We start from the raw sequence: 15434 nt of genomic DNA, 5'->3' as shown, positions 1-15434 counted from the left end.
AGGCAACCTAGACCCAGTAAGACAAACACAGTGTGTTCTCATTTATAAGTAGATATTAGCTGTTAAGTAATGTATAATTACTGTACAATCCACAGATCCAGAGGCTTTAGAAAAAAAGGAGGTATCTGGGAGGGATATATGGATCTCCATGGGAAGAGAAAATAGAGTAGATTTTGTGAGTATACTGTATGCAGGTAGGGGATGTGAATAGGGGAGATCAATTTTGGAAGGGGGAGACAGAGGGGGAGAGTATAGGAAGAGACAAATAAAATAGGTGGCCATTTAGGGGCAATATGGAAACAGGGCAGTGTAAACTTACTGGAACCTATGAGCGTGATCCTAGCAAGGATTCCTTGTAATGGAACATATGGAGCCTGAACCAGTCATCATCTGTAACCAGGCTAGGGTCACAGTGCTGGTACTGGGACACCAACCCAGCCACAAAAACCTACTACTACCTGTCTTGTCCATAAGATGCTCTGGGACAATGGTGGCTCAGAACTTATGAAAAAGGCTAACTAATGACTGGTCTAATTCGAGGACCAAGTTATGAGAGGATAGTCTCCAGACGCTAAGAACTTTTAAAGGAGAGGTTATCCCAGAAATGGCATTGAAATTAATTTAGATTTCCAATGACATTGTCAGTAAATCATCATGAAAATGTAAATGAATAGAGAAGAACGACTTCCTTATAGAATCCCTCTTTGTGTATTTGGAGACTGTAAAATACAGGAAGAAATATTATTGTAATCCGTAGAGTCCTGCTCCCTGGTTACAAACAGGGTTAAGAGAAAAGATCCACAGTGGAGTGAAAAAGGACTTAGGACCTGTCTATCAGAGGGGTATGGAACAAATTCACATGTGAAGAACATGGTTTACTATACTACTCGCTTCAATTTTCCATGGCATGTATATGTGTGTGTGTGTGTGTGTGTGTGTGTGTGTGTGTGTGTGTGTGTGTGTGTGTGTGTATGTGAACTTCTGCAGTAAAAAGGTTTTACAAGGCTGTTGTTCAGGGTCACAAAACATTCTTGTAACTACAATAAGAGTCACAGGTAGCAATTGCCTATCAGCTTTGATTTCTGGAGGGCAGCAGCTGTGGTTGTGAAAGTAACCTTATTTCTTAAAGGGTCAGCTACAAGAGTTACACAGGAAAAAGATTAAACTTTAGGGGAGGGATAAAGAAGTCATGCACTATCCTAACCTACATTTATAAGGTGAACTTAATACTATAGGCTAGCATTAGTGAACATCAAAACGCAAAATCACTGGATACATTTCCTGGCTCGGGAGAGTATGGCTGCAACTGAAAGCAGCTTGTAACAATCAATAGGCAGTGCGACTTGCTTGTGAGTAACCAACACAACCTGTGTAAATCAAAGGGCAAGTGAACAGTGCTGATTTGCATCAGCACATTCGCCAGAAGGCTGGCTAGCAGGAAAAGCATTTCAGATCTAAAAATATACTTTCTATCCTGTGCATAGTCTCACAACACAAAAAGAGGCTCTTCTTTGTTGTTATTGTTGTAGGCATAGGCTGGGTGTCTCCCTGCTGCTCTAGCCATCTGTGGAGTCCTTTCCTGAGGTAAATGGTGAGAAAGCTATTTCTCTCTGGATGTGGTCAGTTAGTTAACAACCTTTTCCTATTAGTCACACAAACCTCAGGACGTACACATAAATTGTTTATTGATCCTAAAATCTTGTATCATAAACTGTGGTGGAAGTATATACAAAGTGCAGATAGCTTTTGGGGTCAAAGCTGGGAAGCCCTGAGGGTCTGTTATCAGTCGGCACAGTGAACTCATGGCAATTCATTTCTGGAACCTGGAAACAACCTAGATTCCTCTCAATTGAAGGATGGATGAAAAAAATGTGGTACATATACACAATGCAGTACTACTCAGCAGACAAAAACAATGATATCATGAGGTTTCCAGGCAAATGGATTGATCTAGAAAATATCATCCTGAGTAAGGTAACCCAGACTCAGAAAGACCAACATGGTGTGTACATATTCACAAGTGGATACTAGATGTAAAGCAAAGGATAACCAGACTGCAAACCATAGTTTTAGGGAGACTATCTAGTAAGGAGGACCCTAGGAAGGATGCATGGATTGCCCAGTGATGGAGAAATGGATGAGACTTATGAACAAACTGGGTGTGAGTCAGGTAATGAAAGTCAAGCGATGGGGGATGAGAGCTTAGTGGAGCAGGAGGTTCTAGCTGGAATGGGAACAGAGTGGGAGAACAAGGAAAGAGATAGCATGATTAATGAAGACACCATGGGAGTAGGGAGAAGCAGAGTGCTAGGGAGGTTCCCAGGAATCCACAAGGATGACTCCACCATAGACTACTAGCAACAGTCAAGAGGATTCCTGACCTAGCATACTCTGGTGACTGGATGGCTGAATACCCTAACTGTCGTCATAGAACTCTCATCAAGTGACTGATGGAAGCAGACACAGAGATCCGTGGCTGGGTCCCAGGCTGAGCTCCAGGAGTCCAATCAATGAGAGAGAGGAGGGATTCTATGAGCAAGGGATATTGAGACCATGTTTGGAAAAAATACAGAGACAACAAACCAAGCTATGGAAATGCATGAACTGTGGACCAATAGCTGAGGAGCCCCCATGGTACTGGACTAGGCCCTCCTGATAAGCATGACAGTTGTTTAGCTTGAACTGTATAGGGGGCCCCTAGGCAGTGAGATCGGGACCTCTCCCTAGTACATGAGCTGAGTTTTTGGAACGTAGTGTCTATGGTGAGATACTTTCCACAGCCTTGGTGCAGGGATGAAGGCCTTGGACCTGCCTCAGCAGAGTGTATCAGGCTCTGCTGATTCCCCATGGGAGACTTTGCCTTGGAGGAGGTGGGAATTGGGGGTGTGTTGGGGGGAGCCTGAGGAGGGTGGTATGAATTAGGACAGGGGAATCCGTGGTTGGTATGTAAAATGTATAGAAAATTTCTTAATAATAAAAAGAAAATAGCTCATATGAAATCACAGAGATATGTGGAGAATATATTTGAATGGCATGGGTCTGCACCTGGCATCTGAGTATATTTTATAGCCTTTAGTTTGTTAATTTTGTGGGATTCCTGAGTGTAGGAACAAGTGGGTCTAATATTCTTGTACCTTCACTTTGACTGTTTTTCTTCTATTTGACATCCTACTGAACTCCAATATGTAATTTTTTTGTTTTATGCTATTATATTTTATTATTATCCCCTAGAAGCCTGCTTTTTTCAAATGAGAGACAGAAAGGAAGTGAATCTAGATGGGATGGGAAGTGAGGGAGAAGTGGGGGAATCAGGGAGGGAAAAATCATAATCACAAGAAATTATGCGACAAAAAATAATCCATTTTCAATACAAGGAAGCTTTTTGAGAGAAAATATTTTGCTACGGATTTAATGCATTTTCTATCAAAATTCTGGTGTCATACTTCACAGGTAGGGAATAAACAATCAGAAATAGTATGAAGCCACAAAACAGCACAAATAACTAAGACAATCCTAAGGGGTAAGAACACAGCTGCAAAATCACAACACATGACCTCAAATTACATTAAAGAGCTATAGTGATAAAGATAGTTTGTCATTGGCATAAAACCAATGAAGTCAATGGGACATAACATGTAAATTGCATAAAAATGACAAAATTACAATAACCTAATTTATAACAAAGATGAAAGCAGTGATTTTAAAAATATTTCAGCTAAAAAGAATTTTTATTACAATGGATTTACAGCAGAATTCTGCCTGGTACTCTAAGATCTAACACCAATACTATTCAATTCAATAAAAGACAAAAATGATAGACATTTTATGAATTCTTTTAATGTATCCAGGATTTCTCAGTTACTAAAACCAGTTAATTACACAACAAAAAGGAAAAATTACAGAGCAATCTCACTGCAGAACATGAATGTAAAAATTCTCAATAGAAAAGAAGTAAACAAAATTCAGTATCTCCATTACAAATAAAGTCTTTACAAGTTACAAAGAATATAAATGGCATATTTTTATTAGCTAACTGCCTGGGGGTGCTCTTTTTCTGAGAGTTTGTTAATCAGTGTTACTATAGGATTAGATCAGCTCAACAAGAATGCCTCAGGATTGGCTGCGAGCACAGTATTTGGGCAGGTATTTATGAAAAATGTTTCTGGTACTGGTGTGGGTTGAAACAGCTGTAACTGGAGCAGAGATTTCTGAAACACAAGTTCACAGCCATCCATGTTTCAGTCTTCCTTGAAGCTTAAGAGTAGGACCTTCAAGCTTGCGGTGAAAGCACCAGGCATCCTAGATGCCTGATAGAATGAAATCCACAAGAAAGGTAACTATATTGGCAGTGAGTTAGCTAGCTCATTTGCATATCACATGGGAAAGAGGAAGACACTGTAAGTTGAAGAGTATGATGGGTCACAAACAAGATGATCAGCTCATGTAGGCTGCTAATTTAGCCAGCTGACAAAACTCTCATACTCATTTAGGAATCCACAAGAATGACCCCAGCTTAGACTACTAGCAATAGTGGAGAGGGAGCTTGAACTGGCTTACCTCAGTAATCAGATCCATGAATACCCTGACTGTTATCATCAAGCCTTTTGCTTGTAACTTATGGAAACAGATGCAGAAATGTACCTCCAAACACCAGGCTGAACTCCAGGAGTCCAGTGAGAGAAGAGGGATTTTATGAGCACAGGGCATCACAATTATGATGGGGAACCCTGCAGAGACAACCAAACCAAACTAGTGGGAACTCATGATATTTAGATCAACAGCCATGGAGCCTCCACAGGACTGGACTAGGTACTCTGCATAAGTGAGACAGTTGTGTAGCTTGATCTGCTTAAGGAGCCCCCAGGCAGTAGAAATAGTATCCATTCCTGGTACATAAGTGGGCTTTTTGAAGCACACTACTTATGGTGGGACACCTTGCACAACCTTGAGGCAGGGGGAGGGGCTTGGACCTGCCTCTACTGAATGTACCAGGTTCTGCTGACTCCCTGTAGGAGGCCTTACCTTCTTGTAGGAGGGAATGGAGGGTGAGGGGTCAGAGGAGGGAAGAGGGGGACCTGTAACTGTTGTGTACAATGAATAAAAAATTTCTTAATAAAAAATAAAATAAAAAACAAGCTGCTACTTACTTAAATTTCTGTATTGACTTTTTGAAGGTAATGGATGAGCAAAAACCTGTATCCACACAAAATATCATTTACATACTTAAAATAAGATTGAACAATGTTTATTCCTCATCCTGGCCAAACTGAATCTGGATACAAGGGAGTAATAGTTCATAAGAACAAAGGGCCCCAAAGAGGGAAAACACAGAGAAGTAAGGCAAGTGATGTTCACCAGCCACCAGTTGTGATTATACAAAAAAGCAGTATAGCCTTGTAAGATGGAGGAGAGAGTATGAAAAGCCAGAAAGGTACACAACAGGGCAAAGATGTTCTGGGTGGCTCTGGACTCAGGGGAAGTTCTGCTTGAATCATGAGTGCTTCGGATATGTTGAACCCTCTGCTTGTGTCTGTACAGAAAGACAGTCATGGAGCTGCTGGTCCAGGTGATGAGCAAAGAAAAAAGGACTTCAGGGAACACCACCATTGCTGCAAAGAGTGAGTCACCAATTTCATTGTGAACTACAATAGAGCACTGTCCAACATCTAGTGTTCTTGTCCTGCTTTTATTATTCCTTTTGATAAATGGGTATATAAAGAAAATGAAATGCATACATACATAGAAGACCCAAAGGAGCGTAATGAAGCAGCCAGTGTACTTGGCAGCTTTGACTTTAAGATACTTCCAACAGGATTCCCTGGGACTGATGGTCATGGCCTGGAAGACACTCAAGAGGCAGGAGGTTCCAATGGACATACTCCGGCCAGTTCTTTGAATGTATAAAATTAATCTACATCCAAAATCATTCAATAGTTGCCTCAACAGAAAATGAGTCATTGTGTGGGGTACTCCTGAAGAGAGAATGATCATGACATTGGCTGTCATTAGATTCAAGAGAATCAAATCTGTCGGCTTTAATGTACATTCTTTGTAGTAAAGGACTAGATAGTAGAATATAATAGAGAAATTTCCAAGAATTCCAAGTGTAGTTTGTGACAAGAAAATGATTCTGAACATGCAGCTCCAGAATTTCATTATGTGATGTGGCACAATTTCCTTTAGATTATGGACAAGTTATTTCTCTTAGCAAAATGAATAAAAGAAATACTTGTGGAAGAAGAACTTCTACTAAGAGGCTTAAATAGATGATCCTTTAAACTCAGGAGTTGATGTTCAACATATATCACATAAAAAGACCTCATCCCAAAATGTTGATAGTAGTTACTTTGCATATATGTTACTCTAGGATTGCTCAGTTCCTCAGAATGCATGTTTTTTATAGAAGAATGTTCATTAATTTTCATAAAATATGCGGCATTGGGGACAATATGATGTTGGTCTGTAAGAAACAATGAAAAGTGACAGCCCATATAAACAAAACAAATATAATTCCAGTAAATACTGATATTTGCTAGTCTTTGTATATAAGAAGACAACTTCAATAATGACCGCAAAACTTAAATATATGTATTCTTAATATATGTTTTGTAAATTAAAACATAAGTAATGATAAATTTATAATATCATTCAGAGTATATATATATATATATATGTATATATAGTCTTGTGACAAGACTATATATAGTCTTGTGACAAGACAAAGGTTTTCCATCATGTCTCAATTGGACCCATCTTTGTTTTAACTTAAACTCACCATCATTTTCTTAACACCTACGTCCATGCAAGTCTTATGGGAAAGTACTCAACCCTGTTCTAGAAATTGGGATTTGAAATATGCAGCTAACTGCTTGACTGCTTGTTTTTATATTCTGTTAAACTGCTTGCTTGCTTTACATCCCTCTGCTACTCACAACTATGATGCAATTATTCCAGGTTCTTTGCCTTTTGAAGTTCTCTGCAAAATGCATTTGAGGCTGGTCTGTGGGAAGTGTTTCTCTTTAGGGAGCTGCTTGAGGCTGACTCTAAACTTGGACTTTCATCTTCCTGAATGGTCTTTGGGTCTTAAACCTGCAATTGTCTTACATAAGAAAAATAATTAAGAACACAAAACATATAGGAATGATGTATCAAGTGACAACTTTCATCAAAATAATTTAAGAGCTAGATTTTGGAAAATTCACAACACATAGACAGCACATAATATGCACACATCTGGTCAAGACTGTCTGAGAGGTGGGGACATTTAGTATTATTGAATCTCACAGAATGTACAACAGAACAAAAACAAGCAAAATATGCCAGGAGATGTGTCACAGATAAAGAGAATATCTGATAAATGATAGGTACTCTGGTAATGTTTCATCTTTCTATTGAACCTATGTCTGGGATGATCTTGTAAAACTACTAAATCTAGAATGCAAATGAGAGGAAAGAAGGCAAAGGGTTCGACAGCCCATCAGTGCAGTGCAGTTGGAGGAAAATCTTAGGACACCGTACACGATTCCCGTGAAAGAAGATGTCTGCGAACCCTTCTCTAACCTGGTGAGGATCCTCTGTAGAAGCAGGCAGTAGTATCTATGAATCAGCATCAGACTGAACCAAGCATCCTCAGGATGGGCACTGATGCCTTTCCATTCTCAACAACCATGCAGGGAGAGTCAGTTGGACAACCAAGAACTAGAGAATAACAGGCAGTGAATCTTGGGATCTAAAGTAGTTTAAACAGAGTAGAGAGATGAGCTAAGACCTTAGGCACTACCAGATATTCACAGTCTCCCCTTCCCCATGCACTGGCACTGAAGAACACCCTAGGGAATTGTTATTTCAGAAACAGAAAATACTTTATTACGAGATGTATTTCAAGTTCATAAAGACAGATAGCATTGGGTCAAGTGTATTTCATAGTGTCTAATGATTACAAATGTGTATTTATGTAAATGTGAGTGTGTGTAGAGGCCAGGCAACTTGAAAGGTGTCCATTAGAGGGTCTGGTATAGGATGGGGATGGTAAACAAATATTTTTGAAGTGAAAAAGAAATAATGGAATGGGACAGTTTAAGCTGGAATAAGGGCCAGAAAATGGTGGAACAGATTTTGGGCCAATAAAAAACACTTAGTAAGAAAATGCTTCATGGAAACTTGCTGCTTTGAAGTTATTAAACATAGAGAATATGAAATAAAGCCAAACAAAATTAACATCAATATAAAATGAAGGAAGAAATACTGCAAAAAAACAAATTTGAAATATTCTTGTGGATGAACTAGGGATCAGATACCATGGCAAATTCTGTGAATGTCCCACTACCAACATTTGAAAATGGGTAGCAACTGCTTAACTTGAGTAAATATTACTATACACATCAGTATTCACAATCGTTTTTATCTTGCCAATGCTGTACTCATTATTTTATTATTCTGAGAAGAAACACCTTATATAATTACAATTTCATTTATGTTGCAATTCTTAATATTTTTATGGGCTGTAGTTCTATGTCTTTATATTTTAATTAAAATATGGTTTTGACATTATCATCTTTTTTCCTCCAAATCCTCCCAAGTGCCCAAACACAAACTTACTCTCAAATTCATGGCTTTTGGCCCTTTTCTTTAATAGGTGTTACATAAATGTGTGTATGGGTTGTTTAATTTTACTTGTATGTACATGATTGTAGGGTTCACCATTTGATACTGGAAAACCACGTAGGGGCTTCATCCCTGAAGAAGTCTGTTTTCTCCTGTTCTCGGAAATCCCTTGCTGTAGCTTTCACACCTCAACAAAGAAACTGCTATTCAAAAACAAAGGAAACCTTGCAAAGAAAGTATAGCTGATCAAAACTCAGAAAACAAGTGATGTTGTGGTGCCAAGCACCAGTTGATCTAGCTACAATACAAGTCCTTCACTCAAGGCTCAGGGAACTTTGAGATAGAGGAGGTAGAAGACTGTAAGAGGCAGAGAAACCAATACCAGCTGTGAGACTCCATCTCTTACAAATGTCGGGAAATCTGCACCCATGCAGTCTCGAACAGGTTGTCCAAAAAAGGACACCAAGAGACATTCTAACCTGGGAAGGGAAATCTCACTGGGTGCCAGAAATTCCACTTTCAAGAATATCCACACATCTAAATTTACTTTCTACATCATCCGGAAACAATAATGGGAATTTCAACCTGTGGAACATTCACAATGCCCAGTGGCACCCCATAATCAATTAATGGATACTCACAAAAATAGACATTTGCATGACAATTCCAGCCTGTGTGAATTCTGTGACATTATTATTGGGGACAATTGGGAGGCTGCTACTGATCAATGGGAGGAGTATGCACTCAGGTCAGCTAAGACCATACACCAAAGACCATTACCAATGTGTGCATTGATGATTCCACAGCATGAAGGAAGTATATGGAGATTTTGCTGTGGATGAGAACCTCAGGATGGCTGATAGCCTATAGGAAAAAAGTTGGGAACAATTTGGCATCAAATATTCAGTGGAAATATTTGGTCAAGCATAATCTGCAGGCAGCCAAGAAACTCCAGGAGGATGATATAAAATCCTAAACTCAGTGCCAGAAATGCTATAATAATCTTGTTCAAAAAGATATAGAAACTATTCTGGAAATCAGAAGCTAGCAATTGAGGCTGCATTTGGAAGAAGATAAATGAGTACATAATGTATCTTTTACAAAAAGAGAGGGGATGGTTACATGAAAAGGAAAGAGATGAAGAATGTCACAGAGTTCTCTGGAGGTAGCAGTTACTATGGAGAGGCTGGAGGAATAGAACCAAGAGTGATGAAAGAAGCTGTCTGTACTCCAGCACAGGTGACCCACAGGGATCAGGAATGGTAAGATTCAGAAATTGCACAGAAAAAGCAAAGAAAAATACTTTCAGAAATTGACTGATTTCTTATGACTGAAGAAAAGTCACACAAAAACTTACAAAAAAAGCTAAAGAGTGAAAAACTGATCTTTGTACAAAGTAAACATGATCTTGAGTAAAGTGAAAACAGCTATGTGGACACTTGCAAAGTCAATAGACAATAATAGAAAAATGTTGACAGGCCATTCCCAAAACTACCACATTCAACATTGTTCTTTGAGGATGTGAATCACTGCCATTTTACAAACAAGCATACTGACATATAAATAAATAAATAATAAAAAATAAATAATAAAAAATAAAGCATACTCTTTATTTCTCAAAATCAAAGTTTTCTCATAATTAAAATTATCTGCCTTGAAAATGATCTTGCTCTAGCAAACATGACTGAATGATACAAAATACATTCCACATTGGTAGTTTTTCTTCTATTCTGCATTCTAGGGAGTTATGCTTAAGTATTTTTTTAATTATAAATAATTTCAGATCATTTAAAAAAAGAATTTCACATATCTATGCTGAAGGAGACAATAATAAATTCCCCAAATCATATGAACTAATAGAAACATCAAAATGTATGATTGTTGTTAATGGAGGACTTCATTGATAAAAGCCCTGCACAATTAGAATGTTGTCTACTCTCTGAAATGATTACCAATAAATCTATTTCTTTCAACAATGCAGCACAGGTCTATTTTGGTAAATTAGTTAATGGGAATTTTTGATCATATTACAGAATTGATTTTGCTCTCTCTACTGTGTTCCAAGTTGTGCTTCACTTTTAAAATGCCCCTTAGATGTATGGTTATGATGTTTGTTTCATGAGTTGAAAAATTACATGACAAAAATGAAATAAAGAAAGAAAGGAAGGAAGGAGTGAAAGAAAGAAAGATGTAAGGAAGATAGGAAAGAAAGGAATGAAAGAGGAAGAAAGGAAGGAGCAAGAAAGGAAGGAAAGAATTGTAGAAGGAAGAATGAAAGGAAAGAGAGAGAAGAACAAAGGGAGGGAGGGAGGAAGGAAGGAAGGAAGAAAGGAAGGATAAAGAAAGGAAAGAAGGGAGGAACAAAGGAAGGATGTGAGTTTTGGTTAAGGTTTTAGGTTATTTAAAGCTGGTGTCTATACATGAAACTCAGAGAACCATGGTTGTCAACCATGATCTCAGCAAACATCATCCAATGTTTGTGAATAATGATAGAGGAGTGAGTCCATGGAAATGTTCCTTAGAACACTATCAAAATCATGTTCTTTGTGTTTTTGCTGGTTCATCTGACAATAATACATACATAGGAAACATGACGTCATTTAAGATATACCCTGTCCAACAGGGTACAAAGGAAAACCCAACATCCCTGGAAGATGTTTAAAGTTCTACCTACTTGGAATTTTTGTTCTTAGTGAGAGGCCAGGCATAATCCCAGGAAGATGATTCCAGTGGACCAATCCAGCCACATCTGTGAGGATGGAAAAAATTAAATTATTGGCAAGTTGTTTCAACCCAAGAACTGCTGTGGTCTTTGACACTCCTTGAATGACAACAACTAAGAAGTATCTATTCCACTTACATAGCATTTGAGTGGGTATACAATTGCATTCATTGTAATGAAGAAAGAAGAAATGTTAAGGAAAGGAAATTATGACCACCATTCACAACAGTGTGGGAACACTCCTGTGTTCAGATATGTGAGGTCAGTCTGCTCAATTCCAGATATGGGTATTCGTCATCACAGTAGTAGCATCAGCACACAAAACTGTGTTGTGGTTATACTGATCACATGCACAGAAATCCAATATTATCACTAGTTAATATTAACTTTGTTTTATTTTGTTAAGAGTTAAATGTATAATGGCAAATACAATTTTTAAAAAGATTTATTTTTATTGAATGTATATCAATAAGTATCATTCAAATCCTACAGCCTTTCTTACCTGATCATGTCTCATGTTGAGGATCTACACAGACCTAAAGACCAATACCAGTGCTGACATCCCACTGATTGTAATTTTCCCTTAACAATGAACACAGTCCTATTTCACTCAGGGAACTGGACAACAAAAGAACATCTCAGGTGTCCAATTCCCTAAATCATGCCTGACTATCTTGTATTATCTTTCAGTTCCTTATATTCACTGACATATCAGTCTGAAATGACAGCATGTCCTTAGTATTGCATAAAAACATGTCAATCAGGGACTTATTTATCTTATATTGACTCATACATGTACATTTCTTCTCAAGGAGAGGTGAGAATTTGAATTTCTCAATTTCTCTGCTTCCAAAGTTCTCACACTGTTTATATTACATCATTTTCAGTCATCCCATGAGCCAGGTTCTTAAAGAAGCTTTCCTTCCTAGTTCAGAAGTCTCCATAGTATAAGCATATCAGATAGAAAGTATTCTATAGTTTTTTATGATTTCATATACTGGGCAATGATAAAGATCCCATGTCCATACTCAGTCGTAGATCTTTCAGTTTCTATGGATCAAATGTTAGACTTCATGGTTGTTTTCTATTGCTTCATCTGTACTATCTTCTCCTACATCCTAAACATTATAAGAAGTGGCAGGTGTAAATTTTTATTAATTAAATGCATAAGTGGTCAACAATAGTAAAAATTTATGTGTCAATCCTTTCCTCTTAGTTTAATAACTTCTTTGAGTTTTCTAATTGTCTGATGTGGACAGTAGTTTTATTTTCACTGTTAAGATCTGAACTTAGAAAGAGAAAGGGTGCATGACTCTTTTAAATCTAAAAGCTCTTTGTGTCAGGGTTTATACTGGACATATCTAGTGTGATGCAAACATAGTCACCCAAATCCCCAATCACAAAGCCACGAGACACATTTTCAAAAACACTGCAGTTTTTTACCTACTTTGTGTTTCCCACTTGACATGTTTTTCATGTTGTTGATATTTCATTGTATGCTTTTTATGGTAAAATGTTTTATTTTGGGATAGTGGAAAGAAGGCACAGTCATAGAAAATGCTTGATAGGTTTGGATTCCAGCACTGTCATGCTAACTCACAACTGATGCTAAGCTCAGCTCCAGGGCATTCTGATAAGCTCTTCTGGTCTCTCCAAGTACTGTAGTCTCATAATGCATATGTATATGTGCAGGCAAAACATTTAAAAAATATAATAAAAGCAGATAAATCTTTTTAAAAATTTTTCATTCTGAAATAAATGTTTATTTCTTAGACAAATGCCAAGTGCAAATAAGGCTTTTCATATTTCAATAAAAGTGCAGTGTTCTAACAGTGGTTTGTGGTGACAGATGTCCTAACCCTCAGTTTGATTTCACAAGCACAATGTGTACCTGATATTTAAGATGCCACTAGAAATAGCCATTGTTTTCAATGAATGATAAAGGCTCTTATAGAATTCAACATGAGATACTAATGTGTGCTGAAATAGCATGAGAAGAAAACTACGTTACTAAAATATTTCCTTAAAATTATGAGTATACTTACTAGATAATATGTTGATTTATATACTATAATAAAATTTATAATACACTCAACTAGAAATGCTTCATGAAAGATACATAAGGAATCTGAAGAATGTGAGAACTTAACAAAAAGAAGCTAATATGCATATAAATGTAGCTGATTGGTAGAGTCCTGGCCTGCCATGGGACCATGGCCCTTACATTTTCCATTATCAACAAGGATAAAAGAGTGAGAAACCACATGTCAGCACTTTGTGCTTAGCACTGGAATATGATTCAGCCAGGGTAGATAACCTAAGGCACATTTGTCTCTGGCTGTCATTGCTGATATCCATTCTATATCCTCCCTTTAGTGTTACGTTCCCAAGCTCAAAAGGGAGGTTTCAAGCCAGTCCTTCAATATAGACTGGTCATTCAACACAGAGTCAGTTAATGACTCTATAAATATAGTGTTACCTAAGAATATCCGTTAGCCCAGAAACAGATTCATTTGTTAGAGCTTCCAAGATTGTATAATTTTACATTCCAATTTGAATGAGCAGAAAACCATGCTAAATTCAACTATAATATTCATACTGCAAAACAGTCTACATATCATTTAACATAAGGTAAATTATCATATTGACATATTACCACAATCCTTTAGCGCTTTCACAGATGTATTGCATTACCCTGGTGGTACCCACAGTCACCCTCAGTCAGGGATTTGTATTATAGTAAGAACCAACAGGGACAGGCACAATGTCTTTGCCTATTTTTGTCTCACCTCTTAGCTATGGAATTATTCTTCTGCCTTTTCTGTTTGTGCCACAGATCTATTTCTCCCCCACATTTCCATTGCCGAGCATGAGTACTTACTCACACTTCTCTTCTTTGCTGGATCTGATGCTCAGGCTGAAATACAAAGTACTACCCTGGCTTTTGGACTCTGCAGGACGTTGGATTCATTGGGCAGATTCACACTCATTAATGTAAAGGAGAGTCACTTCAAGCCTGAAGTATTGGTCTAGGATTCTGTGACCTCAGCTCCCTGTAGAACTGCAATTTTTATATCACCTACAATGGGAATGACAGTGCTGTGTTTAAGAGACCAGATCATTTATAAAACTTTTTCCACTTGCTGATTAACAAAGACACTTAAGAGTGTTTTTCTGACTCTCTCCAAAGACACCAGTTGTTTTGAAAAAGTACTGAGTTTTCGTCATCCCTGAAGCCTGACAGGGGTGCTATAGAAGGTGCTAGAAAGTTTGAGGTCTGATTCATGAGAAAGTTAGAGAAGTCTCTGGGTCCCATTGGATCCAGCCTTCTCTGACTTCTTCCAACACAAATTAACTCAGGCTTTTTTTTTAAGGTTTAGAATATTTACTACTTAAATGTTTCTTTGAGTATTATATGCATGCCATATGTGTTTTAGTCTAGGGCACCCATACATTATCTCCTTTCCTATCTCTTATCCTTGCACCAGTATTCCCTCTAAATCTCATGTATTCCCTACAAAAGGAAACAAACAAACAAAAAAACTGACTATATGTAATGAGCTAGTATATGCCTAGTGTAGTGGCATCTATGAAAGCATGGGTAGATTCTAAAATGTCAATTCTTGTATGAAATCTGAAACTTTGTTTCCCAGAAGCCATCTGTGGCCAATAGCTCTTCAGCTGAGAGTGGGACTTATGGACCACCTCCACTGTGCTGGCATCTTGTCTAGCTTGATCTTGTGCAGGTTTTGTGAAAACTGTCCTAAAGTGAATTCACACGTGCAAGTGCCCTGTTCTCTCCAGACAAAATCTGGTTCCTTAGAATCTTATTTCACCAATGCTTCTTACAAACTTTCTGCCTTTTCTTCCATGATGATCGCTGAGTCTTGGGAAGAAAAAGTGTGATATAGATGTCCCAATGTCAGCTGGGCCCTCCAGATTCTCTTACTCTCAGCACATGGAATGAATGTGGGCCTGAGTGCTAATCACCATAGTGTGCAAAAAGAAGCTTCTCTGATGAAGGTTAAGGGATAGACTAATCTACCAGTACAAAAATAATTTACTGTTGGTGGAGCATGTGTGAGCTGGCCCTAAGGGCTTGGGAGTG

The 15434-nt window shown here is 37.9% G+C and overlaps 1 protein-coding gene across 1 annotated transcript; it reads right to left on the bottom strand.

Moving 5' to 3' along the window:
* Nucleotides 1-1919: 1919 nt before the first annotated feature.
* On the bottom strand, nt 1920-6156 carry LOC128124539 (vomeronasal type-1 receptor 4-like; the record flags this gene model as incomplete). The annotated part of the gene is made up of 2 exons (XM_052760944.1): nt 5249-6156; nt 1920-1947 (listed from the first exon to the last, which is right to left on the bottom strand). Coding segments are annotated over exons 1-2 (936 nt in total), but the record flags the coding sequence as incomplete, so codon positions are not given.
* Between the last annotated feature and the right edge of the window lie 9278 nt (nt 6157-15434).

This window comes from Peromyscus californicus, unplaced genomic scaffold, assembly GCF_007827085.1.
Source record: "Peromyscus californicus insignis strain IS unplaced genomic scaffold, ASM782708v3 Scaffold_4__1_contigs__length_199733344, whole genome shotgun sequence".
In the NCBI taxonomy this organism is placed as follows: domain Eukaryota; kingdom Metazoa; phylum Chordata; class Mammalia; order Rodentia; family Cricetidae; genus Peromyscus; species Peromyscus californicus.
The sequence above is the reverse complement of the archived record's forward strand: the minus strand, read 5'-3'. Positions and strand labels throughout refer to the sequence as shown.